Raw genomic sequence first — 27,328 nt, forward strand, 5'->3', positions numbered from 1 at the left:
TGACAGTTCTTTGATGACGTTCACGTGACGTGTACGGTAACTTTGATAGTATTTATTAATATGGGTGCTTAAATTTATGTGTAAAAATAATGAATATAGACGACTTTTTGAACTCCAGTGGTGAGGAAGGCAATAGTGATCTCGAAACCATGGATGTTGCATTGGGTTGTGAAAATCCGGAGCTCATGAGCTCTGAATTTTTTGATTCAGTACTCTCATTAGAGAACAATATGGATGATGAATTTTTCCCAAATTTTGAAGAGGATGTTAATCTGTCCAGCGATGCCAGTTCTAACGTAGACGAAGTCTTATCGCCGCAAAGTTATTATTCTGAAAGTGATAAGAACAGTTCTTGCTTGGAAAATTATGATGACACCAGTACCATATTGGGAAATATTGATGGTTTTGATGAATTAATGTCGATTTTAGATCCGATTCCAGATATTCAAGTAAAAGAAGAAATTAAGCCTGTTACAGTACCTCCTACTCCTGTTCAAAAATTACCCACACAGATCCTCATTCAGAATCCTAACAACAAAAAATGTATAGCAAAACCCATGATAACTACTACTAGTCAAGTGAAAAAGCCTTTAATTAAAACTAAACCTCAGATACTTAAAGTACAACAGATATCAAATAATGGTAGCCCAGTTCTACTACCATTAAATATAAAAAGTATAAAAATATTGAGCAGTCCGGCAGAGGTTGCTGCTCTGACCAACAATATAAGAAAAAGAAAAGTGGAACCCAAAATTGAGGATGATACTAATGTTGTCAGCTCCACAAATCACTATCCACCACTAGTCCTTACACCTGAGGAAAAGAGGCTATTAGCTAAGGAAGGCATTGCTCTACCCACTCACCACCCACTAACAAAAAATGACGAAAGGGAGTTGAAGAGGATTCGCAGAAAAATCAGGAATAAGATTTCAGCACAGGATTCCAGAAAGCGCAAGAAAGAGTATGTTGACAGTTTGGAGGAGAGAGTTAGAAGAGGTTAGTAATTATTTTAAGTTTTTAACAAGCTGTTTGCCCATAGGATCACAGTTTTATAATCAATATTTGGATGATATCACAGGAATAGGAAATATTAATTTTTTTATAAATATGTTATCAAAATAAATAGTCAAATGACAACTATGTTTTGACAACAATTTCATACCTGAAATTCAAAACAGTAATAAAGATTCCACCTGTGGTATTAGTTCCAATATTATCAAAATTAATGCATATATTTTGCGTGCTGTTTTAATTATCTGAGTCTTATATTTTTTGGGATATATGGACTGATAGGGGAGAATATATTATAGAAAAATAAGAACTTTACAAGTACTTATGTTAGTTGATATCTTTAAATCAATATTGGTATGACAACAGTTTCGAATTTTTGATAATCTGGTTTATTGCATCATCTGGATTAACATTTTAAATTGACCAAAGTCTAGAAATATGTGTTATGCATTTAAAAAACAGAAAAAAGTATATATTTCACCTGTAGGTTTAGTTAGGTGGGAAATAACTTAATATGTTACATAATAAACAGGTTGACATATTAACTATATGCTTAGTAGTATGTGTAAAAAGTAGAACAGTCAGAGTTTATTTTATATACCTACCTACGGGTACATTCCCAACAAGAGCATTTGATAAAATCGTTAGATATTACAAGGAAACAAGTTCTAAAATAATGTGAAAAAGTGGGTCAAAACATTAGTGAATAATTTAGCATATTTTGCTGTATTTGAAAAATATTACTTCATGAATGGATATTTCTATTTAAAAAATATGCTACATAGAAATATTGACAATCAAGTTACATTTGAGCAATATTGTCTAGTGACGAGACTAGCTACCTTATTACCAATAACATGTTTTAGTGAATAGTGTTAATTTTCTTTTTATATAATTCTGTACAAATTAAATTATAAATCTGAACCAGCTGGTACCCAATAAGCACATGGTAAAATTTGCTGCCATGTTGCCAGATTTTATTATTTTCCTTAATGTTTATAAAATATTTGCTGGTATCTAATGGTCATTTTGTATCTTATTGACAAAACATTCTGGGCATTAAGAAATTGTTTTATAAATATGAATTATGATTGTTCTAAAGATTTACTTTTTAGTTAATGATATGTTATTGACCATTTCAACCTGAGGCCAGAATTTCTTTTTTTTTTGCTGCTTTCTTTTTATTTTTACACATTTTTATTATTATTTGTTATATTTTATTTGTATTGCTACATAATATAGAAATATAACCATATTCAGGTTATATGATCATACTTTTTGTTTGATATACATTTTATTATCTATGTTGAGACACTTCAGATGAATAATTTGATTTTTTATACTTCAGACGCTAGTGTTAAAAAGATTTATTTAATCCTGAAATGTATAATGCATGCATTGATGCATTGAAAAAAGGCTAAATCATAGAATTTGTAATTTATTTACATGTTTATTAAACATTTAAAATATAATGTAAGTAACATACATTAACAATAATACAATACAGCTATAGCAAAATAATACTGTACACAAATTATCATAGTATGTGTATTATTAAATTGTATGGAGACACATTATTAATGGAAATTTCTATGTTATTTAAGTTTTGACTTAAATTGCAACCAACATGTAGATTATTTGTAGTTCTAACTAATCTAGTCAAATAAAAAGGTGTGATCAATGTCCAATTCAAGATCTTTTACACTATTGGCTGTAATAATAATATTATTGTCAATTAAATATTAAAACATTGTTATTATTTTTCAACTAGATGTGAAACATGTGCTAACATGAATTGGCATCCTGTTGCCCTCTGACCAATCAGACATAGTTAGAACATTCTTATATAAATGATCATAATCTTCAACATAGTATATAGACATATATTGCTTTAATTCTTCAGCAAACAATTGAACCTTACTATATTTAAAACTATTATTAATAACTTCCAAACATATCAAGGGTCCTAGTTGTGACTAATGAGATACACCTGCAAGAATTAATAGAGGCTATACAGATCTAATCATTTTCCCTGATTTTATCTTATTAGATTAGTATCTCTGAATCCATACATGATATCAGAAAACCCAATTAACTTTAATTTATGAATAACAACTGATGATTAACATCTTCAAAAGCTTTAATGAAATCAGTGTAAATTGAGTGCACTTGGTAGTCTAGGTTTAGGTATTATTCAGAACATGTTATCTATGATTATGAATTGCATTCACTTCACTGTGAATGATCTAGTGGTTGATGGTTCAGACCCTGGTCAGAAAACAAAAAGGCTAATATAGTAGTTTAAAATTCTAGTGGATCTGCTACTTACACTGTAATACACTGGTGTATAAGATCAATCTAAGATGAGCAGTACAGATATGGGGGCTTGTTCTGTGTAATTCATTCCATAGATCCTTACCAGATGAGTGTGTACGCTTCATTAAAAATCAGAATATAGATTATCCAGATCATACTTATTGTTATATAATTTTTGATATTGTCTTGAACATTACTTAATTTCTTATTTAAATTAGAGATATCATCAACAAATTTCTTGTAATATAAAATTAATGGAAAAATATCAACAAAATGTGTCACATTACTTATAAAGCACAATCAATTGTCTAATTACATTACACATTATTTTACCCATTATTTTTGTCTATCCTACTAGGTTCTGAGGAAAATAAAAACCTACTACAGAGAGTTAAGGCACTTCAGAGACAAAACAAAACATTGATTGCTCATGTGAATAAGCTGCAGGCCTTAATTTGTAACTCTACAACATCCAAAGCTACACCATCTACATGTCTTATGGTGGTCCTTCTGTCCGCACTGTTGGTCTCATTGCCAAACATGAAATTGTTTGAGAGCAAAAACTCTTCTCAGATGCCAAATGAGCAAGAACAGGTAGCTGTGAGAAGAACATTGCTTTCCAGTCAACAGCCAACTGAAGATAATGTGAACATGGAGGAGTTCCTGGTATTTAAAGATGAGGTATGTAGTGATTTATTTCATTATTTTTAGGTGTGTTTGAATTTTTTTTCAATTAGCCTTTTTTTAGAAGCTTTTTATTGGACTGATTGATCATTATACATTAACTTTGTTAATTTAATATATTTTAGTTAGTCAAGGGGTATAGACTTTAACAGGTAGTGTTCTGTAATGTGCATTTTTAATCTCGTGTATAGGCCTTGTATTATACATATTTTTACATCTTTTCCCTTTAAACATTCTAGGATCCTTACATATGTCTTCAACAATTGGCCAATTTGGTTTATTTTTCACTATTACTAGTTACTATATATTATTCTGTGCACACATTTGTATCAGGCCCCTGAACAACGCTCACATTGCAGACACTGATCGAGGTTCTTGATAACTCAAGTCTCAATGACGCTCATAATGCAGATGTTGACCGAGAATCTCGAATCAAATAAATATCTTCTTCTCATTATATAATATATTATTTTATGTATGTATTTTAGCAGAATATATCTTTGTTTCTTTGTATTCTTCCTTATCTATTAAAAAAAACTTACAGAGAATAGAGAAACAGAGACTTCTTGTACATATATGATGGTATATTTTATTAAAATATTTAAAATTTTTCCAAAAGGATTACAAATCTTTAAAATATTTTTAATCCATTGGGACCATCATCAGTGAAACCGAGAAATATGTGGAAAATACTTACATTTTAAAGTAGTTGAAACCAGCTACCGAAATAGTTTTAAAAACTTTTGGATTAATGAAAATGATAATAAATTGTAAAATAATAATGACATAAGGTCGATGTTACAGGAAACTATGGTATACAGCCAACCACTGGAAATTTTTCCCTTTAATTTGTTTTTTATCTTTCACTTCTACTGCACTCTCTTAGAATTTGAACAGTACAACATTCAAATGATCAGTCCTTCTGTCCTTCGAATTTTCTATTTCGTTATGTTTCTTAGTCTCTGCTTTCTGACACCAATATGCTTCTTTCTGTGTCCTTATTCTGTTTGAGCTCTTCTGATGTGATAGGGCATCTGCTGTAACTTTTGCAGCTCCTTTTACGTATCTAATTGTAAAGTTATATTCGTCCAACTTCAATCTGAATTTGGTTAATCGGCTTGAATGGTTGGTCATACCAAACAGCTAAACTAATGGACAGTGGTCCCCAGAATAACAAATTCCTTGTACACTAGGTAATAGTTCAATTTGGAAATACTCCATACTATTGCTAACAATACCTTCTCTAATATAGGATAATTGATTTCCGCTTTCTTGAGTGTTGTACTGGCATATGCTACATGTTTGTCATTATTCTTCAACAAAGTTGCTCTTAAGGCAATGCCTAACGCATCAGTTCGTAAAATAAACTTGTTTTCCCCTGTAAATGTGGAAATTTCATTATTGGGTGGTTTGTTAGCGATGCCTTGAGTTTATCAAAAGCTTTTTATCGTTGTGCTGTCCACTAGAATTTTACATTATTTCTCGATAGACTATTTGTGGTGCAGTTATTTTTGTAAAGTGATTGATTTGTTTTCTCTAATAATTTACAAAGTGAATCTTTACGAATCGAATCGCTTCTATTACGTTCTGTGCTGTGGGATACTGTTCCATTGCGATTATCTCAGAATTTGATCCTATACCTGTACTTGAAAATTTTGTGTCCAAAGTATAATAGTTCTCTAAACTCGCATTTATGTGAGTTTAATTTCAAATTTACTTTCCTTGGTATTTTTAATACCTTCACTAAGTTTTGGTTATGTTGTTGCATATTTTTGCCAAAAACTATTAAATCGTCCAGGTATTTAAACATGTTTTTTTGTAATTTAAACCTAACATTTCCATCGTCATAGCCCTTGAAAAACATCCGGGGCTTGTCGTTAATCCATTGATCCCATGACTTTCTGATAGCCTCCAAATTGAATCGATTGTTTTAAACTAAATTCCAAAAACAATTAAATTATCGAAGTATATTAACATATATTTTTGTTCTGCTTGATTCTTATGGTTAAAAATCTTCTCAAATTTCTTTTGTATATATATATATTTTTTTGAATATTTTTCTGTCTACAACTGTACCTAATTTTTTCCTTCTCCTGCACACAATGTGATGTAGATATATTCAATTCCCGAAGTTTTTCAATTTCTAATTTTAACTGAGGCATCACCATGTTTCTGATGGCACGTAAAGCTCTTTGAATGGCCACGTAAATAGTAGTTATCATTAAAACCTAAGCCATGAAGTTACATGAATGTACAATTTACAATAAGACAATTGACTGTAGTACGACAGGTTTATTACAACAAGCTGCTTCCGAAAAAAAAAAGATCAGGTCAAGCTAGAATTAGTTTTAATGAGAATATTCTAACAGAATAAGGGGAAATGCTGAAGAAAAATATTCATCATGCAGACAGGATTAAATAAAAGAAGAGGAAAAAGTATTATGGAAATTTGTTAAATAGTTTTTCTTTGTTATGTATATAGATCTTCAATAATTTCTTAATTAGCTACATCAGTGCTCTTCCATTAAAACAGAAATTTGCAATATAAATATGCTATGTAATTCATACAATTGTATCATCAGAAACATTTGCAAACATTTAGAATTATTAAAAAAAAAACAATTTAGGGACCTTGATTTTTATCAAACATTAGTCAATGCGTTCTATTTTTACCTATAAGTAGTTTCTTATCACTTTATGAGTTACATAATATTATTTCTAAAAGTGTTTAAATTATTTAAGATAATGCCCTAATTCCGAAGGTGATCAAGATTGGCATCTACTAGGATTATTCTAAAATACATTAAATTCTTATGACTTAGTTCTAGATTTTAAATTTAATATTAATCTCTTTATTATCAGAAGAATTTTCTTAGCGATAAACGTTTTTATGTTGTATTGTAAATTTTAAAAGAAAAGGTAATAACTAAAAGGAATAAATATACTAACATTTCAGTATAATATTTAAGGGACAAGAATTTATTTAAACTGCACTTATGTCTTCCTTTACCATCTGTTCAACACGAAAACATAATATTTAAACATGCTGTAGAGTAGAGGCTTATTGTCTGAACTTTGCACGAGTTCGTTGCAAACGTCTTTGAACGTGTCATCATCATTATCATCAACAACAATATTTACGTGTCTACTGCTGGATATAGGTATCCCTCAGCTCTTTCCATATATCTCTGTTATGTGCGGCTTGCATCCAGGTAATACTAACACGCTTCAGGTCGTCAGTTAATCTGGTTGGTGGGCGGCCTCTGCTCCATAGTATTTCTTTTCTTGGCCTCTACTCCATCGCTTGTCAGATAATCTGACGACGTGTCCTATCCATTTCCATTTTAGCAACGTGACTGTTTCAATAGCGTCTCTTGTTTTTGTTTTATGACGTATTTCTTCGTTTGGGATTCAGTCTCTCAGAGAGACACCCAATATCTGGCGCTACACAGCCGTCTGAGTCACGTCGAAATCACGCGAGTTTAGTACCTTTTTTATGAATGTTAATGTTTCCGTTTCATAAGTGAGTACAGGTAATACATACTGGTCAAAGATTTTGGATAGTATTAACGTCCATTTTATTATCTTCCTTCTTCTCCATTATTATTGTCTCCTGTAGACTGTTATAAATAAAGGTCTCGTTTGGTCTCGCTGGCCGGAAAACTAAAAGAGCTTTTGTGTATACTCCACATTCATGAATGTAGTTTCTGGATAAGTATCTGCTGTCGACCCATTTTTAGACGGAGACCTTTCTTTCATGTGGTATGTTCAACAGACACTTTCATAGATATCGGTGGATATTATTCTGCTCTGAATAATCCACTCTTCCATTGCTGAGAAATCAAATATATGCAACCGAGAAGTGACTGACATAAATCACCACAGTGGAAACGTAGACGATGAGAGGGAGAAAAATAATATACCAACAGAAGAAGAAGTTGCCAAGGCAATAAAAAGGTTAAAAAACAACAAATCCCCTGGAGAAGATGGTATACCCCCTGAGCTGTTCAAGTATGGAGCAAACGCGCTAAAAAAAATACATAATAAAACTTGTTGCATCCATTTGGAGAGAAGGAAAAATCCTAGACAGTTGGAATGTAGGTATTATAATACCTATTCACAAGAAAGAGGATCCACTAATATGTGACAACTATCGAGGCATTACCCTCTTAAATACGGCTTACAAAGTACTGGCTTATATACTTTATGATCGTTTACTAGTATATACTGAATAAAAAAATAGGCAAATACCAATGTGGATTCCGAAAAGAAAGGTCAACAATTGATCAGATTTTCCTTCTCAGACAAACCTTAGAAAAGACATATGAATATGGAATCGGTACCCACCACCTCTACATAGATTTTAAAAGCGCTGATGACAGTGTAGACAGAAGCGCACTTTATAATGCCATGGCAGAACTAGATATTCCGTCGCATCTAATAACATTGGTAAAGGCAACTCTTTCGAAAGTTGAGTGCAAAGTCAAGGTACAAAGCAGAGTGTCAAGGTCTTTTCAAACACATACTGGATTACGCCAGGGAGACAGTCTATCGTGCCTATTGTTTAACATCGCGCTAGAAAAAGCCATAGAGAAATCGGGCATAACAACCAGAGGTACGATCACCAATAGAAGTGTACAGATATTGGCCTACGCAGATGACATTGACATAGTAACACGGACAAAAAGAGACCTGATACAGGCTTTTGAAACATTAGAAAAAGCCGCGAAGACAATGGGACTGCAGGTCAACGTATCCAAAACAAAATACATGAAGGTCACGAACAGCACACAAATAGTGGCACCACAAGATCTGGTGACAGAAGCACACACGTTCGAAGGGGTCTCGGAGTTTATATATCTTGGAACACGACTAAATAACAGCAACCTAGTAAGCGTAGAAATTAAGAGAAGAATATACCTGGCGAACAGAGCTTACTTTGGACTAAAGTAGCTCTTAACATCACACATAACTAGCAGAAAAACAAAGATGCTAATATATGAAACTCTTATTAAACCTGTCCTGACATACGCGTCAGAGACATGGACTATGGTAAAAAGCGACGAAGAAATGTTAGGCCGCTTTGAAAGAAGAATACTTAGGTACATATACGGAGGAGTACAAGAAAGCGGGATATGGCGCAGGCGCTACAATTTTGAGTTGTATCAATGCTATAAAAAATGCAACATCGTCCGGTCTGTTAAAATTAATAGACTAAGGTAGTTAGGACACCTTGAAAGAATGGACACTGGAGACCCCCAAAGACAGATATTATATCAAGAGCCAGTAGGAACCAGGAAGAGAGGCAGGCCAAGATCTAGATTTAAAACTCAAGCCGAAGATGACTTGAGGAATCTAGGGGTCAGAAATTGGAAAGCCAGGACGAAAGATAGAGTGGAATGGAGACTAATTCTGGAACAGGCCAAGACCCACACAGGGTTGTAGAGCCAAAGATGAGAATGATGATGAATAATCCACTTACATGTTGTGTTGATGACTTTCTTCCTCATCGGTGCACTATGTATTGACTCGATAGATGTATTATCAAATGCACCTTCGATGTCTAAAAATGCAATTCTTCCTGGTGTAAACTCCTTTCCAGCTCCGACACCAGATTGTGCAGGGAGGTTTAACCTGATTTCCCTGCTTGGTGTGTCCAGCAATAGTTCAAAGGTTCCCTATCATCGCAAGAAACGATGTGACTACAAATTTTTAAGACCTACAGATGCTTCACTTATAAAACTATTAAATTCCACAATATACAATTGCTACAAAAGCAACGAAATACCTACAATAGAAATATTAAGCAAGATATTGGAAACAACCGGTCGGAACAAGAACTGCTGTGAGAAAACTCTTTAAAATTGGATAAAGAAAGTGGGTCTTAGATTTAAAACAATAAATAAACGTCAAGCAGTTATGGAAAACAAAAGAATATTCAACAGATTATATACCTATAAAGAAGAAATTACTAAATATAGACAAGAAAGTAAGTTAATTTACTGTTTAGACAAAACAACTATACATATAATCAAAAACATCTCCCGAAATAAAAGTACAAGATACTGCAGATAGTTATATTATTATATATTACTCATAAGATAAGTAATTTTTCTCTAGAAACAATTACGAAAACAGTTTAATATTGTAGGTATTAAGTTCTTATCAGTGACATTGCATGTGTGTAAATTAACGTATTGTGATAAATAATTACACTTCAATCAAAACATTCTTTTTGAGTGACAATCAAGGTCTAGCCTACTTTCAGATAATCATTATGTTGTCAAGTCAATATCACTGATTTCATTTTTAAATAACTACTTTTTACTTTCCAAAAATATCAGTCTAGTGTGCTGACCTCTGAACATTAGGTATATAAAAATAAACAGAAAAGCTTGCAATTTTCAGCTATGATTATTATTAAGTTGTACGAAAATTAAAAGAAATACTGCCTAAGCATTTCATTATCAAAAGTTTAAATGTGTTTATTAGGATATTACGTGTTATCCATATTGGTTAACATTAAGCACCATATTAAGTGATTTTTTATTGTGCTATATTCAGAAATGAAGAATAAAGAATTATAAGAAATCGTTTTTCATACACATTTTTTATATTGTTCTGAAGCTAAAAAAAACAAAATTTGTTTAATTTACTAATGTTTGTATTTTGAGAACGATTTCCGAAGTGGAGATTGAAACGTCAATAAACTTATTTTAACCCTCAACTGGCGTCGTAGTTTATTCTGTCGTTAACTGTGTCCTGGGTTCTACCGGACCCCATTTTTTTTTTGTGAAATTAATAAAGACATAATTCATTATTTCGTTATAATTTGTAATCATTTAAGCTGGAATAAAACCATGTAAGTCCATTTTCTATTTCTTCTTCTTCTAGTTCCATGACCGTTATCGATCGTTGGATATCATGTTGGCTACTATATTTATTTTTCATTAATAATGACAAGTGCTAAAAAAATGTAACATAACTTATTTTTCAAGGTTTTCTAACAGCAGAACATGATTTCGTACAAAAGAAATATAGAAAATAAAATCACAATTTCTTTCTTGATTTTTTCGTTTCATATAAAGAACAAGGAACTAAAATACACAAACTCTCTAATTAAAATATATTATTATCAACAAAACTGCGAACTATTTACAAGTAGCATTTTTCTAAATGCAATTCTTGCAAACATATGCCCTGCAGTCACCGCACATGGGTCGGGAACATTTGATGCACGACATTTTTTTTGTCATTCTTTCGATCACAGATACTACATCTCTTTCGTTTCTGGTTCTGATTATTTAATTCTCCCCTCTCTGCTTCAGGAAAAGCTTTCTTTATTATTCTACTGATACCCATGCGAAGCTCCGTAGGTAATCGAAAATTGTACAGTCTTATAATGAGATATGGTTCTGCAAGTTGTCTTGCAAGAGTTTCGTAAAAGGCTTTTCTTTCTAAAAATGAAAAAGACAGTAAAGATTTGATTTCACGCACAAAGCGTCTATGTATCTGTTGATACGTATTTCGACTTAATAAGTCTCATCAGAACAGTTATTTATAGGCGTTCTTAACGTTAAAAATTAAATCTTTTCTGTCTTAAGAAGCAACAATAAAATGGCTTCGTTATGGACGCAATAGCGACATCTGATAGAAAAATCGGTAAAATAGTTTCGAAACAAATTCAGATTTCTGCTTTAATCTGAACCTTCTAAAAATTGCAAGGTATAACAGACGTTGATAAAGATGTTAATAGAGACATGGGGAATCTAAAATTTGCATTCCACGACATGTCTATCAACTAAGCAGAAATCCTTAGCGAATTGGTTTCTTGTACTCATACAGAGTAGATCCGAATAAAATGAAAAAGGCAGTAAAGATTTGATTTCACGCACAAAGCGTCTATGTATCTGTTGATACGTATTTCGACTTAATAAGTCTCATCAGAACAGTTATTCATAGGCGTTCTCAACGTGAAAAATAAATCTTTTCTGTCTTAAGGATTTCTGCTTAGTTGATAGACATGTCGTGGAATGCAAATTTTAGATTTCCCATGTCTCTATTAACATCTTTATCAACGTCTGTTATACCTTGCAATTTTTAGAAGGTTCAGATTAAAGCAGAAATCTGAATTTGTTTCGAAACTATTTTACCGATTTTTCTATCAGATGTCGCTATTGCGTCCATAACGAAGCCATTTTATTGTTGCTTCTTAAGACAGAAAAGATTTATTTTTCACGTTGAGAACGCCTATGAATAACTGTTCTGATGAGACTTATTAAGTCGAAATACGTATCAACAGATACATAGACGCTTTGTGCGTGAAATCAAATCTTTACTGTCTTTTTCATTTTATTCGGATCTACTCTGTATGAGTACAAGAAACAAATTCGTTAAGGATTTCTGCTTAGTTGACAGACATGTCGTGGAATGCAAATTTTAGATTCCCCATGTCTCTATTAACATCTTTATCAACGTCTGTTATACCTTGCAATTTTTAGAAGGTTCAGATTAAAGCAGAAATCTGAATTTGTTTCGAAACTATTTTACCGGCTTTTCTTTCTATGTCTTGGTTGTTTTTATAACATCCATGTAAAATGTGTGTATCGCCTAGGATCATCGCCTAGTTCGCCGGTTAGTAGAATAAGTGGTACATTTCTGATCTAGTGCATCCACACCGCTTTTTGTTTGATTATAGAAGCAAATGATTTCGGGTTTACCAGATTCTATGTCCTCACATTCGGTATGGTGCATTGATGATATTAACACAACTGCCTTCCCTTTTTTTTTCCCCAACGCAGGGAATTATAATGTAGTCATTTGTAAAACCATAAATGGAAGATTCTTCAGCTCTGCTTCGACTTGGAAGAAACTGCATAGGTGTTTCCTTTTTGTTTCGCTTGAGCGTGCCAACATAGGTCAGTCATCGTTTTTTAATGCATCCATGACTTCTATGGATGAAAACCAATTGTCTGCTCTGACATTTCGGTGTGAATTAGCAATTGGATGGCACAGTAACACCGCTTGTGTTGGTTTCATGAAACATCTCTCCTTATTTGTTAGAGAAAAACCATCACTATTCTTACCACAGTAATTATAGCCATTATAGAAGTAGTGGATACTTGCGCCTGTTAGGGCCATAATTTTCAGTCCATATTTCCGAGGTTTATTAGGTATACACATGCAGAATCTACATCTACCGCGAAATCCTATCAGCATTTCGTCGATACATCACAATTTTCCCATAGAATAACAGCCTTGGCAATTTTTTATAAAACGCTCAAATAACCAAGACACTGCTGCAGTTCGATCATTAGTTTTAGGTTCTTCTCGATCATCTGCATTATCAAACAAACAAAAGCAATAAAATATTTACACTAACTATTCAGTCAACAGGTCTTAGACATGCGAGTAACACATATACTCTTTTCAAAGACATAATGGATTTGAATATGTCTCGTCCCCTTCCATCTGTTGCAAATATTTCTTGCAAGTCTTCATCATATGACTTGAAAACTGCAGAGTAATACAAGATAGCGAGAAACGCTCTAAATTCTTCCTTTGTTAGTTCTCTCAGTTCTGTTCTATTAGAATTGCTAAATTTATCTTGAAATAACAATATATTTTCATTTGTCCGTAGAATTATTTCGTTTTTCACATCCGTCGTTTTAAGGGATCAGAGACATCACCACATTTTGCAGGTCGTTTCAATCCCGAAAGAACTTTTACCAGATTGTTTTTTTTTTGTTCTAATATTTAAATCGGGATTGGCCGGAACAGCAGACCACTTGTATCGATTTTTACCAAAAAACTTTCCATTTGTTGTTTCTGGCCCCTCTTCTTCTTCACCTATAGCCTGACTTTCTTGTGTTTCAGCATTGTTCCCCTGATCTTCCATCTAAGAATCAGAGTTATGGTCACTCTCTAGAGAAAAATCTTTGTCTTTGTAGTTCTCATAATCACTAATTTTTCTAATTTATCATACCACCGCCTTACACTTTCATCAAAATTAGGCTCTTCGAAATAGACTCTTTTGGAAGAACTTGCCATTTCAGAAATAAAACACTCTTAGCGTCGTGGTACCACACAGACCCCAAATGAACTTAACCGCTGGCTATTCAGAGCAATACTGAATCACAGTTGATGTGCGTATCGGAGTGGCTTACGAGTGCATCAACTTAAATGTAGAAGGCACTGCCAGACATAAATGCTAAATGGGCAAGTTTTACATGGATTTAAAAGTACCACAACGCCAGTTGAGGGTTAACCTTCAATTTTGGCTTATTCTTATTAAAATAGTAATATTTTTTATTGTAATTTAAACCATAATTGATTGTAATGTGAAGAAAATTGAACATGACAAAAACACAAAATACACGTACCTACACACATTCACACCATGCTCAATCGGCAAATAACGGCTAGCCGCACCCTATCTGGCTTATTATAAGGTGAACGTGCTACAGCTGTATCATTCCTCATCCCCCACGAAATATTATCAAATAATGATTTTAAAATTCAATCAATCAATACGTAAAAAATATTAAATTGGACAATTTTATTTTAAATTTAACAAATATTTTTATTTTTCTGAAGATTATTATGGAAAAAGTATTTATATATACATAATATATTCTTATACATAATATACTCTTCAGCGATAGAAAAAAGCAGTTTCTTAATTTTCGTCTTGGTTTGTGAAAAGATCTTAAGCGTTACGCTTCCATTATCCATATTCTTCAAAGTGTTTCTTACAATTTCGTTAGTGCTATTAAATTTATCAAAGATTTTAATGATCCTCTACTCTAGAAGATTTAAGAAAAAATTCCGAAATTAAATTTGAAAAACTCTTTATTTCTGTTTCTAAATTTTCTAAAGATATTTTTGGTACTGAGCTTCTTCTGAGCCTCAAAAGGATTAATAAGAGACAGATTTGTAAAGATAAAATTAATTATTCTTTAAGTGGAGAGTCTACAAATAAAAGTATAAAGAGAACAAGCAGCTAGAGGCAGCCCCGGTCGATGACTCTGTCTCTGTCCCAATAATTAGGGTCATACAGGGGAACCTTCAGCACAATAAGGCATCTTCAAAAAAATTAACTGTTGCTGTGAAAAACAGTAAGCCAATTGGCTGCAGTACGATTACGATAGAACAGACGGCTTCTAAAGCAGTACATAAATGAAAAAGGGGAGTCACAATATCCAGAAAATTCAACGTTTTCAGTCTCAAATTTCCAAAACAGATCTGTATCGTTCCATGGAATGTTCCACACCACTTTATACCTTGTTCCTCCGATACAATCCAAGGGACAACTATTTGCAAAATCTCTTCCGAATTTAATAACCATTCTTCTTCTTCTTCCTATGCTGTCCCCATTAACGGAGGTTGGCGACCACATTTTTAAAAGTTTCTCTGTCTTTTGCAACGTGGAATAATTCGTCTACAGTCATGTTTGTCCAGTCTCGAATATTTCGCAGCCATGACTGCCTCTTTCTACCTATTCCCTTTTTGCCATCGACTCTACCCTGCATGATGACCTGCAGAAGACTTTAATAACCATTAAAGAACCGAAAAGGCCATTCTAATCGGATCTATTATTTTAGAGTGAAATTTTGATTCTAACACTTTTACCAGGTACTACTATTACTTACTATTATTTATAAAAAGATTGAATTCTTTGGATGCTCGCCAGTAAGCGTGGCATACATGATTAAATATGTTATAAAATACGTATGTTTTATAAACATACCATTTATTGTTTCTTAAATATAAACATATCGCAATAAATAAAGGATGGTAAGAAATAATCTTTACATTTTTGAGTCGACGAAGAGTTAAGGTATGATAAAAATAGCTTATCCTGTTATCATTATAATTAATATGGATCAATTAATGTTTTATATTAAATAATATTTAAATTTGATAAGGAAATGCCGAGGTAGGGTTTGTTTTAATTTACGTATTTATACTATTTGTATGATTTAACGATGGTTTAAAATTTGCAAGCTTGTAGTTTAATTTTATTTAATCTTCAGAGGTCAGGGCATTAAAAATGATAATTTTTGGAAAGAAAAGGACGGATAAAAATCAAATGAATAGGTGACGCATTGATTAATATTATATAACTGACTTTAATTGCGTTTTAGAATACGTTTTTAAGGAATTTTATAAATTATTTGAGTTCTTGAATAAAAAAATAATTAAATACATATGAAAACAATATTTGGACCTAAAATAGCTGGTAATGGATGACGAAGGTTAAAAAGGCATCAGAAAATAAAACAGAACATGTAATAAGGTGATACAAATTCCGGATAAGTGCACAAGCTGCACAAAAAGAGAGGTAGAGGAAGAAGACGAACCTCTTGCGAAATCTGAGAGAATGGTTTTACTTGAGCTCCATCCAACTTTTTAGAGCTGCCATAAATAACGTAAAAATTGTAATGTTGATATTCAACCTCCGATAAAAGAAGGACTTTTAAAAAAAGAAGACAAAAGAAGGTAAAAAATTATAATTTTTTATCAAATAACATCAGCTTGATCTTACATTGTAATCTAGTCTTCGAAGACTAATCAGCAATTTAAACTTTAACCTAACGTACCATAACAAATAAAATAAAACCAATTAAACTCATTCGAGAATCCTAACACATTTAGTACAATACACTTCGACATGTAGCCATGTACACTCCTTCACTTTTTCTGTTTTTATTTCGCACATTATACCTTTTCTAATTCTTTTAAAACGACACAGAACGACAAAATTTGACTAATAATTAGACCCGCGGTTTTGGCCATTTTTGAGGTTATGTAGAATCGTAATATAATTTTTCTTCCAGAAACTGTTATAACCATCTTTAAGTATAGTTCCAATCTTTTAAATGACGTTGAGTTTATTCAGATATCTTCTTTTTTCGTTGAGATATCGCATTTTAAAGTTTCTTAGTTTTAAAAAACCTACAAACCATATAATAATTATACATTCAGAAATCCCAAAGTCAGAACCTTATACCAACAACCTTAAACATGATAACCCAAAATCAAATAACTTCAAATCTCAATACATACGTTTTTATTTTGAAAACGATTTCCGAAGTGGAAATTGAAACGTCAATAAACGTACTTTAACCTTTAATTGTGGCTTATTTCCATTTAAGTAGTAATTACTCTAACATGCCACAAGAAAATAGCGTCAGAACAATATTAACAAATCTAACAATCTCAATCCTACACACCCCAAACCCAACCAACCCATAGAAACCATTCCTTTCAGTCGACAAACAGGCAAACCCGCCCAACCCTGGAATCCTTAAGATTAATTGCTTATTTTATCGTATCAAAATAAAACGACATACAGTAATTGTGTTTACTGATCGAAATAAAACACCTATAACTCTATCAACCCCTACAAACTACCTGTTTTAATCCAGAAGCAGGAAAACCCACCTAATCTTTGAATCCATAAGATTAATTGTTAATTTTTTGTATTACAAGGAAATCACGTACATCAAGCCAGTTTATTTGTCAAACCAATAATAATAATAATAAATGTCTTTATTAACAACAGATTAAATTTTCTTTACAATGAAATATAATATCAGTAGGGCGAGATTCAGTTTGTGTACCACTGTGCAACAGCGGCACACAACTGCTCTTCCACCTAACCCCCCGAAAATAGGATAGATAGACTATATCTAAATAATGAAATTGTATTTATAATAAAACATAAAAATATTAAGTACATATTAAACTTATAAATTATAAACTATTTATTTTTTTTTAATTCTTAAATTTTTAAATTAATGTTCAGCTAACAACTGCTCATACATTAATCTCTTGAACTTGACTCTAGACAGATTTTTAATGTTGTAGGACAAACTGTTAATAGTGCAAGCAATTGAATATGAAAATGAACGTTTAAAAAAGGATGTTGTATGTTTAGGTAAAGTGAGGGTATTCTTGTGTCTCAGATTAAGATTATGAACGTCCGTCCTATAAGTTATTCGATTGTACAGGTATGGTGGAACTCTCTCTTGAATGATTTATGGTAAAAACATAAAGCATGGAGTTTCCGACGATTTTTCATATTTAGCCACTTGACTACAGTAAAAACATGACTTATCCTTTGAAATTTCCTGATGCCAAAAATCAAACGCAAACAAGAATTTTACAATAATTTAATTTTGATAATACCAGAACATTACAGAATAATGACTTTGTGGCCCTACTTAATAAATTGCGGCTTTGATACAATAATTTTAAAACGGCGTAAGCACGTTGTAAACAAATACTTACATGATATGTAAACCTTAAATCTTCGTCGAACCAAACCCCGAGGCTTTTAATCTTTTTGCTAAAAATTAAATTGTCATTTCCTAAGATAATTCGATTGGCATAATTCTCTAAAAATATTTTCCTATGGAGATTCCTCCCAAAAATGATACCCTGAGTTTTTGATGTATTCAATTTTAAACAATGATTTTGAGAAAAAATCTGCAGCTGAAGAAGGTCATGATTTATTGCATTTACCGCTTGATCACACTCATTTGGATAAAATGACATATAGAGTTGGGTATCTTCTGCATAATAATGTTGTGAACAGGACAAAAACACAGAAGGAAAATTAGATGTGTATATAGAGAATAAAATTGGACCTAATATAGATCCTTGAGGCACACCAGTATTAAGATCTAGAAATGAAGAAATATTTTGATTAAGTTTTACTGCTTGACATCTGTTAGAAAGATAGGATTTCATTAGATCAACTGCTCTCGCTTCTAGACCAATATATTTTAAAATAGAGAATAACAAATTATGGTTAATTGTATCAAAAGCTTTTGAGTAGTCTAGAAGAATTAGAATTGATATTTTGTTTTGGTCATAGGCTCTAAAAATATCATCTGTAATATTTAATAAAGCAGAAAGACAGCTATATCTGGACCTAAAACCGGACTGCATCATAGGGATTATGTTGTTATTTTTTAAATGCGTTTGTAACTGAATATCAATCACCTTTTTCAAAATTTTAGATAATGTAGGCAGTACACTTATTGGTCTTAATTCATTCATGCTTTCTGTATTTTTAGTCTTCGGTAACGGAATAACATGTGCCCGTTTCCATTTAGTGGGAAAAATTGAATTTGTTAAGCAAAATTTAATGATATGTGTGATATACGGTAGAAGAAAGGGAATACATAGTTGAAGCGTTAATATGTTAATATCATCATCACCAATAGCTTTACTTTTAATATTATTAATAATATGTAAAATATTAATTTCAGATAGTGTTTTAAAGGTAAGAACTGAGGGAATACTTAAAGTTATTTTCATAGAATATTTGTCTATCAATGTCTGCTTTCATGTTTGGTATGACTTCAATAAAGTGTTTATTTATCTCATTTGCATTCCACACGTTTTTAATTTCAAAGTTATTTTTGGTTTTGCAATTATTAACCAAATATTTTAAATTATTCCACATATCTTTAGAAGATTGATCATGTATGTTTTTAAAATATGATTTTTTCTCCCTTATAGTCATGGCTGTTACTAAGTTACGCAATACTTTGTAGTCATTCCATTGATTTATATTTTTAGTTAACTTGTAAGCAGTAAGTGCTTTATCCCTATCTAACATTAATTGCCTGATGGTATTAGTTAACCATGGAGCATATTTCTTTGAGATTCTAAAAGTCTGATATGGAACATGTATGTCAAGTAAAGTAATGATATTATTAGAAAGAAAATCGACTTTACTGTCTATATCTGGCAATTCATATATTATTCTCCATGGTATAGATTCCAGATCAGATTTAAATTGACTGTAATTTAAATTTTTAAAATTCCGAGTAGTAATAAATTTATTTGTATTAGATTTGACATCACAACCAAATTTTAATACAATATACCCACAATATACCCTTAAACCAACCGATCCCTAGAAACTATCCTTTTTAGTCAAAAAGCAGGCAAATCAGGAGTTTACATGTCAAACCAAAATACTTAACCCAATCAATCCTAGAAACCACCCTTCAGTCCACAAGCAGGCAAAACCACCACCCACGATCCCGCGAGATTAATCTCTTTTTTGTTATATCACTTTAAATTCACAAATAGGAAAATCCTCCTAACCCTGTAACTTCATAAGATTAAAGATTAACAGCAAAATTATCCCTAGAAACCACCCCTGTCAACCGCAAGCAGACATGCTTAACCAAACACCGCTATTTTTTTACTTTTAGGTTAGGGTGTCTCAGAAACCAGAGCCCTCGCACCAACAACCTTCGAAAAAGTATACTCTGTTTTTTGGGTCTCAGGCTTGTCGGCCTGTGTTATAGTAACATTTATGTTATTCAGAAGCTGCATAATCTCTAAGTTAACATGTTGGTGAAACATGTTTATGGCACGAGGAATTTTTCTAATCACTTCGTTTTTTATTTCCCATGTAAATCCATATGTAGATTGGCATTGCGCATATACCAAGGAGTGTCGACTATGCCTGAAAATTTTATTAAATTAAATTTGTGTATAGAATTTCTATTGCTTGCACTGGTATTCAACAAAAACTTATAAAACTTGCAATTACGCATATGAAACATGGACTAAAATTACCTCTAAAGCAGATAAGAACCGTTTACTCATCTTTGAAAAAAGGATCTTCAGAGGAATATTTAATACCACCGAGCAATACTTTATACTACTTTTTCATGGAGAAGAATAACATGATATCAGTAGCGCACCTAGAATTTACCTCTGGGGGGGGGGGTTTTGGTTGGTCACCAAATTTTTTTTATGATGTTACCTACATTTTGAGTCCTTAAAATGTGTAAGTAACAGTGTCGGAATAGGGTCCTGGGGGGGGGGGGGGGTTTAACCCCCAAAACCCCCCCCTCGGTGCGCCACTGCATGATATGATGTCATCTGGCTAATAAAACAATTTATCGATTAGTGGTGTCACTTTTTACAGTTTATCTTACTGATAATCAGGAGTTTTATATCCGTAAGAACAACTGAAACTACTTATTTATTCAAATCGTCTGCCAGAAAGTGAACAATGAAAAGCATGATTGTTTACAAAGGATCTATGTATGTAAAACATTGAATTTGTTATCAAATATACTACATCTTGATCCCATAGTTTTTCAAAACATTATATATGTTGGAGGTGTAGGTGTATGCCCAAATTCAGTTTTCAGTTCGGTCCTACCGCCATCAAAATGAAATTCTGGGTATTTTCTTTCCATTCAGAATCATCTCCATGAATAAAACCGGGTTCATAACCGCCATGATTATCACTATTAAACTAATCCGTATCAAACTCCTCATATTCTCTGTATTTACTTCTCTTAACTGTAGTATCTTTTCTTCCTTTTTGGTATCTATTGAACTCAAAAAGGAAACAACGATACCAAAGGAAACAAAATTAAGTTACCGGAAGCCATATTTTGTTATATTTTATCAAATTGTATTCAACAAATATCTCCCGTACAACTTGTTTCAAAAACATTTTCTGTTTTTAGATTTTTGCGATAACTGCATTTATACATATTAATACTAAATACTTACCAAACAATTCAATACAAATATTTCTTTGTGTTATTGTCAATAAAACGAAAAAAACAAAATTTACTTTCATTGGAGTTAACATCAAAATAATAATCAATTGAAGGTTGGATTATACTGGTCCAGGTGCTTCAGTAAAAATATTTTTCGATTTTGTTACTTCCACTGTGACAGTAATCATTTAGCTATTGAACATATTATGCAATTTAAACGCCAAAGACCGCTATGAGTCTACAACACTCTCAACATCTGGACGGCATACGCATATAGTGGATGAAACTAGCACAACTAGTGGATGAAAATAAAATTCCCTGCAAATAGAATTATTCATACCAAAATTCTACATAGTGGCGGCCATAGCTCAGTGTCTAGGTGCTGGTTTACCATTCCGGACGACTCGGCTTCGATCCTGGCGCAGATACCAAAACTTTTTGAATTTCTGATTTAGCTGAGCCACTGTGCACGTAAAGATGTCAGTCCCGGCTACGTAAGTGGTTGAAACACTAAAAAACCCGAGCCAGAAGAAAAAGATTTCCGAAAAAAAAATTTCTTTATAAAAACGGGTGATTATAAGTCAGATATGAAAAACTATCGCCCAATGATGCTTCCCAATGTTCTGCTTAAGTTAGTCTTTAAAATAACTGCCGCAAAATTGCGTGCCTCTTGAAAAGTCTTTTTTCTGAAGCCATAACTGAAGCTTTGTTGTGACAGACAAAGTACAAGTTACATTTATTTTAATTTTATTCACAGATAATACGATAAACTGAAACTGCATTATTATCACAAATTATCTAAATATTAGTTTAGTTTATCTTTCTAGAATTGCAAATAGGTCAGTTTGTTTTCATAGATATACAAATTTTGTTGTGTTTGTATTTTAATATTTAACAAATAAGTAATGTTTGACAAACAAATTTTGAAAATTAGACAGTTTTAAAATTTCAAGATGAAAATCATACATCAATTTTTTTCTTTGCATCATTGTTTTCGAGATCATTTTAGTAACAAGAAGTTAAAATCGTATTAAGGGGGTATGTTCACGCCGCAGTTAAACTGGGTGGCATTCAAATAAACTGACGTTTAACATTTCTTTGAGTAGGTGGCAGCACGTACATCATATTCTAATATTTTACTTTTCCCGAAATTTAATTCTCTGAAGTTGAAGTTTCAAAAATTCTAATTTTCGGATTGGATCATTCGATATAATTTTTGTATCGTGTTGTTATTTATTTACCTTTGAGGTTAAGTTGCTGTTTTGATTTTGAGTGTTGTTTTTTTAGTTTTTTAAACATTTTAAATGGTATATACCAGTCTTGGTTCTTGATATTGATTGACTGAATATTTTTTAACGGTTCTAAGTATTGAAAACAGATGTAAACACTAAAAAATGTATTTATCCTACTATACACATTTTTAATTAATTTCAAACGTTTACTGATTTTTCAAATTAATTTTTGTGTACACAATTATGAGAATTGGAAAAGATAATGTTACATAAACAAAATTTTACTAATCTCTAATCAATAACAGATATGTTGTTATAATAATTTGATGACCATGGTACTTCAACAAAAGAGGCTTTTTGATAATGTACCTAAGGGTAAATTCTCACTAATAGATACAAAACGTTCATTCATTTGGAAATATTTTATTACTTATTGTATGTAGACAGCATTCAGACGGCAATTCTTAAGTCTTTACCTGTTTAAAAAGATTTATTTCAAACTGATAAAAAATTTGCAATTGTTTGAAGTACAGGTAAATAATAATCAAAAAAGGCATTATGCTAATTCTCAAGTGAATGAAGATTGAGTTGCTATTTATTTAAAAGAACAGTATTTCTAAGAAATCTAAAATATGTAAGTCAGTTGAAAAACAGCGTCACTACAATAACATTTAGGGATTCTACAGTATTCACTGCCTTCCCTCGCTCAACCGTTTCCATCTCTCTCTGTTGTTCCATTCTCCATCGTTAAGGCCTCTCTTACTCATGGCGTCGTCTACTTCGTTCCTCCAGGATTTTCGGGGTCGTCCTCTTTACCTCCTTCCTATGGGGCTCCATTCGGTTATTCTTTTATCCATCTGCTGTCGCTAGTTCTTCTTACATGTCCATACCACTTTAGTCTTTTTTGTTCTATATATGTTATTATGTCTGTTTCTATTGATGTTCTTTGCTTTATTTCGTCATTACTTCTCCTATCCATTCTTGTTATTCTGCAGCATCTTCGCAGGCATTCCATCTCTGTTGCTACTATCTTACTGCTGTTTTTCTTGTTTATGATCCAATTTTCAGCCCCATATGTCATAATACTTCGCACTAATGTTTTATAAATCTGCGTTTTTGTCTTCATATTTAGGTGTCTATCCCACCATACTGAGTTAAGTTGTCGGATTGCTGTTCTTCTTTGTCCTAATCTTTGTGTAATTTTTTCCTCTGTTGTTGCCTTTTTCGTGATTATAAACCCCAGGTGTTTGAATTTATCCTTTCCTTTGATTGTTACGTTGTCATCAATCTGTAGATCTTCTATGTCTTCTTCACTTGTAGATAGGTACTTTGTTTTCGCGAGGTTAATATCTAGGCCAGCCTTGGTATATTCTTCTTGTAGTTTCTTCATCATGTAGCTGAGGTCGTCTTGGTCTTGTGCAATCACTACTTGATCGTCTGCAAAGCTTAATGTATATAGGTATTCGTTCCATACCGGTACTCCCATGCCTTCGCATTTTCTTTTCCATGTAGTCAAGGCTTTCTCTAAGTATATTTTGAATAGGGTTGGAGATGTGGAACAACCCTGCAGGAGCCCTTTTGTTGTGGTGAAGTCTACTATGATTCTTGTTCCCATTTTAATGGACACTTTATTTTCTTTATACAAAGCTTTTGTAGCTTCTATGAGTTCCGTCTGTATTTCTAATTTGTACATTGCCTCCCATAGTTCTAACCTTGGTACAGAGTCATACGCCTTTCTCAGGTCCACAAGTGCCAAGTGTATATCTCTATTTTTTGCTTTTTTCTTTTCCAGCAGTTGTTCCAGTGTGTATCTGTGGTCTATGCATGATCTTCCTGCCGTGAAGCCTGTCTGATCCTCACCGATTTTGCCTTTTATCGCCTGCTCTATCTTTTCTCGCAGTATCTTCCCATATAATCTTCCTATTGATGATATTACGCTTATTCCTCTGTAGTTTTCGCATCGTTTTATATCTCCTTTCTTAAATATAGATGTCATATATGCCTCCATCCATTCCTTTGGGAGCTGTTCTCCATTTATGGCTTTCTGAAATATGCATTGTATCATCCGGTGTAATTTTTTAGATCCGTATTTTATAAGCTCAGGTGAGATGCCTCCAGGTCCCGGTGATTTCTTATTTTTGATTGCTTTTATGGCCGTTCTCATTTCCCTATCTGTTATTTCTATTTCTTGTTGTGGAAATCTGCTTCGTCTTCGCCTGTTTTCTTTTCCAATGAATTGTGGTCTTTGTTCTGTTAATAGTTCCTTGTAGTAGTCCTTCCATTCTTTGTCCTGTATATTTCCCAATTTAATTTTTTCTTTTGAGTGGTTTTTCAATCCTCTCAGTACTTTCCATGACTCCGAAGGTCTTGTACCTCCTATATATGTTTCAAATATTTAAGCAGATTCTTTCCCATTCTTTATTCTTTTGCTGTGTTATTTGTTTTTTCACTTCTCTATCTTTTTCTCTATATTCTATTCTATATTCTATTTCTAATTAATACTCAAGCAAATTTCAATAATTTTTTTCACTTACGGAAATATTTAAATGTGCTGACAAAAATTAATCGATGATTACATAATATTGTTGTCTATAAAAATTAAATTTACCAAAAAGTGAATAAAACTGGAATTGTTTTTAGATAAGCCCCACGTGACATGCTAGAGTTTATGTAATCTATGTATTATGCAAAAACCAGTATAATCCCCCAGTAAACATTTCGAGACATTTTGGGCCTTGTTTGACTTTCAACCATGATTATAATATACGGTGCCAAGGATAAAAATGGTATAATTCTATTGTTAAGACACTGTGACGTTATACAGTCATGGTTGAAGGTCAAACGAGGCCAAAATGTTTACTGGGAGGGACCGCTTTGCTAAACAAAACCACGTGATTCGAATTTCCATGGTTACTGCATAACCACAGAACTCGTTTTCAACGTTTTACAGATTTTTCTTAAATTCCGCAAACGCGCATCTGTCGCCATTTAATACATCACTGCTGACACGTGAACTTATTTTTCCATCTATTAAATGACAGCCGAACTAATTTCTCACTACCAAAATGAAAACTTGTTACTGTAATATCAACAAAATCCCTTGTTTGCAGATTTTAATTCTAATTTTATCTTTAGAGGTACAGTTAATTTAAAAATTACGGAAGTATGGGTATTGAACGTTTGCTTAAAATAAAGCTTTTTGGATAGTTAATCATTTAACGTAGTTATTTTGTATCTAAGTTCAAAAATTATGGCACAATACCAAATTTTAGGCAGGCTACAAAGTAAGTTATGACATGGATTCATTCACAAGTACAGTTACGAAAAGTTTACAGTTCACGTACATAATTATAAGTTGAAGATTTGTTTTGAAATAGTGACGATAACTGTACCTAAAAAGTATATAAATTTTAACATTGTGACATACCACCTTAATGTACTTCATCACCTATTTTTATCACAAGTTCCTAGTATTGTAATTTCGTTAAAATAGTATTTCCTTATTTTGAAATATTTTTTCTTTTTTTTTTAGGAGGAGTTTGACGGAAAACTCGATGAGATGGACATGGATAACTCCACCGAACAAGAGATTTCAAAGATCCTTGAAGATATGGGTAGAAAGTTCGAGAGTATTCAGCCAGAGAATAAAGACTCTCAGGGCTTCTTCGGCAGAATTATGGAATCTGTCAAGGGGTACCTTACAAAGGAAAAGAAGGATATGTTTGGTGCTGCGGATTATGGGGGATTTCAGAAGAAGGGTTTTATAGAGCCGGACATCGATGACTTTACACCCGTGGAGGATCCTCCTAAAAAGAGAATGAGATTGGATCCGGATTTAGGGCCGCTAAATGAAAATATAGTCACGACGACTACGTTGAACACTCGTGCCCTAAATACAAAGGAAAAATGAAGTTGTTGAGTGTTACAGATAACTTTATTTGACGAAAACTAAGGAAATATGACAAATGAAATTTGTCAGATTATTCTTTTATGTTCTCGTCGAAAAACTTGTTTTTTTGTTAACAGAGAAAGATGCATCGTTTATTACACACTTTGAATGAAATTATACATCGTTGCGGTAGAGTTTCATTAAAAATGTTGGTATTCTCAACGAAGTATCCTTCTGTTCAAAATTACTTGCATATTATTTGTAGATGTCCTATTAGATTTTTTAATATAAAAGTATTTGTGCTAGTATCATCTAACGTACGAAATTTTTTATCTTTATATTATTCATTCCATATTTATTAGATAGTACATTCTTCAGTAGTTTATTTTTGCTTGAAATTTTTATTTTTTCTAAAATTATTTTTATTATCAAATCGTATACTTCATTTTTATTTTAAGACTGTAAAAAGAGATTTTTATTAATTACTATTTATAGAAACCATCGCAACATATATTTTGCTTGGAATGCCTGTCGGTTTTTAACTTGGTTAGTTAAGTTTGCGTAGATTTATCTACAACACGATGTTAAATGTTTATGGTTTATTGTAACTTAAAAGTTGAATAAATGCATTTAACAGGTCTGGA

At 32.4% G+C, this 27,328-nt stretch overlaps 1 protein-coding gene across 1 annotated transcript; it reads left to right on the forward strand.

Annotated features, from left to right (window-relative positions):
* On the forward strand, positions 1 to 27,328 carry LOC140447233 (uncharacterized). The gene is made up of 3 exons (XM_072539768.1): positions 1 to 996; positions 3,686 to 4,008; positions 26,328 to 27,328. The coding sequence occupies exons 1-3, from the start codon at positions 90 to 92 to the stop codon at positions 26,703 to 26,705; spliced, it is 1,608 nt and encodes a 535-aa protein (XP_072395869.1). The 5' UTR covers positions 1 to 89; the 3' UTR covers positions 26,706 to 27,328.

Source organism: Diabrotica undecimpunctata, chromosome 8 (assembly GCF_040954645.1).
Source record: "Diabrotica undecimpunctata isolate CICGRU chromosome 8, icDiaUnde3, whole genome shotgun sequence".
NCBI classification, from domain to species: domain Eukaryota; kingdom Metazoa; phylum Arthropoda; class Insecta; order Coleoptera; family Chrysomelidae; genus Diabrotica; species Diabrotica undecimpunctata.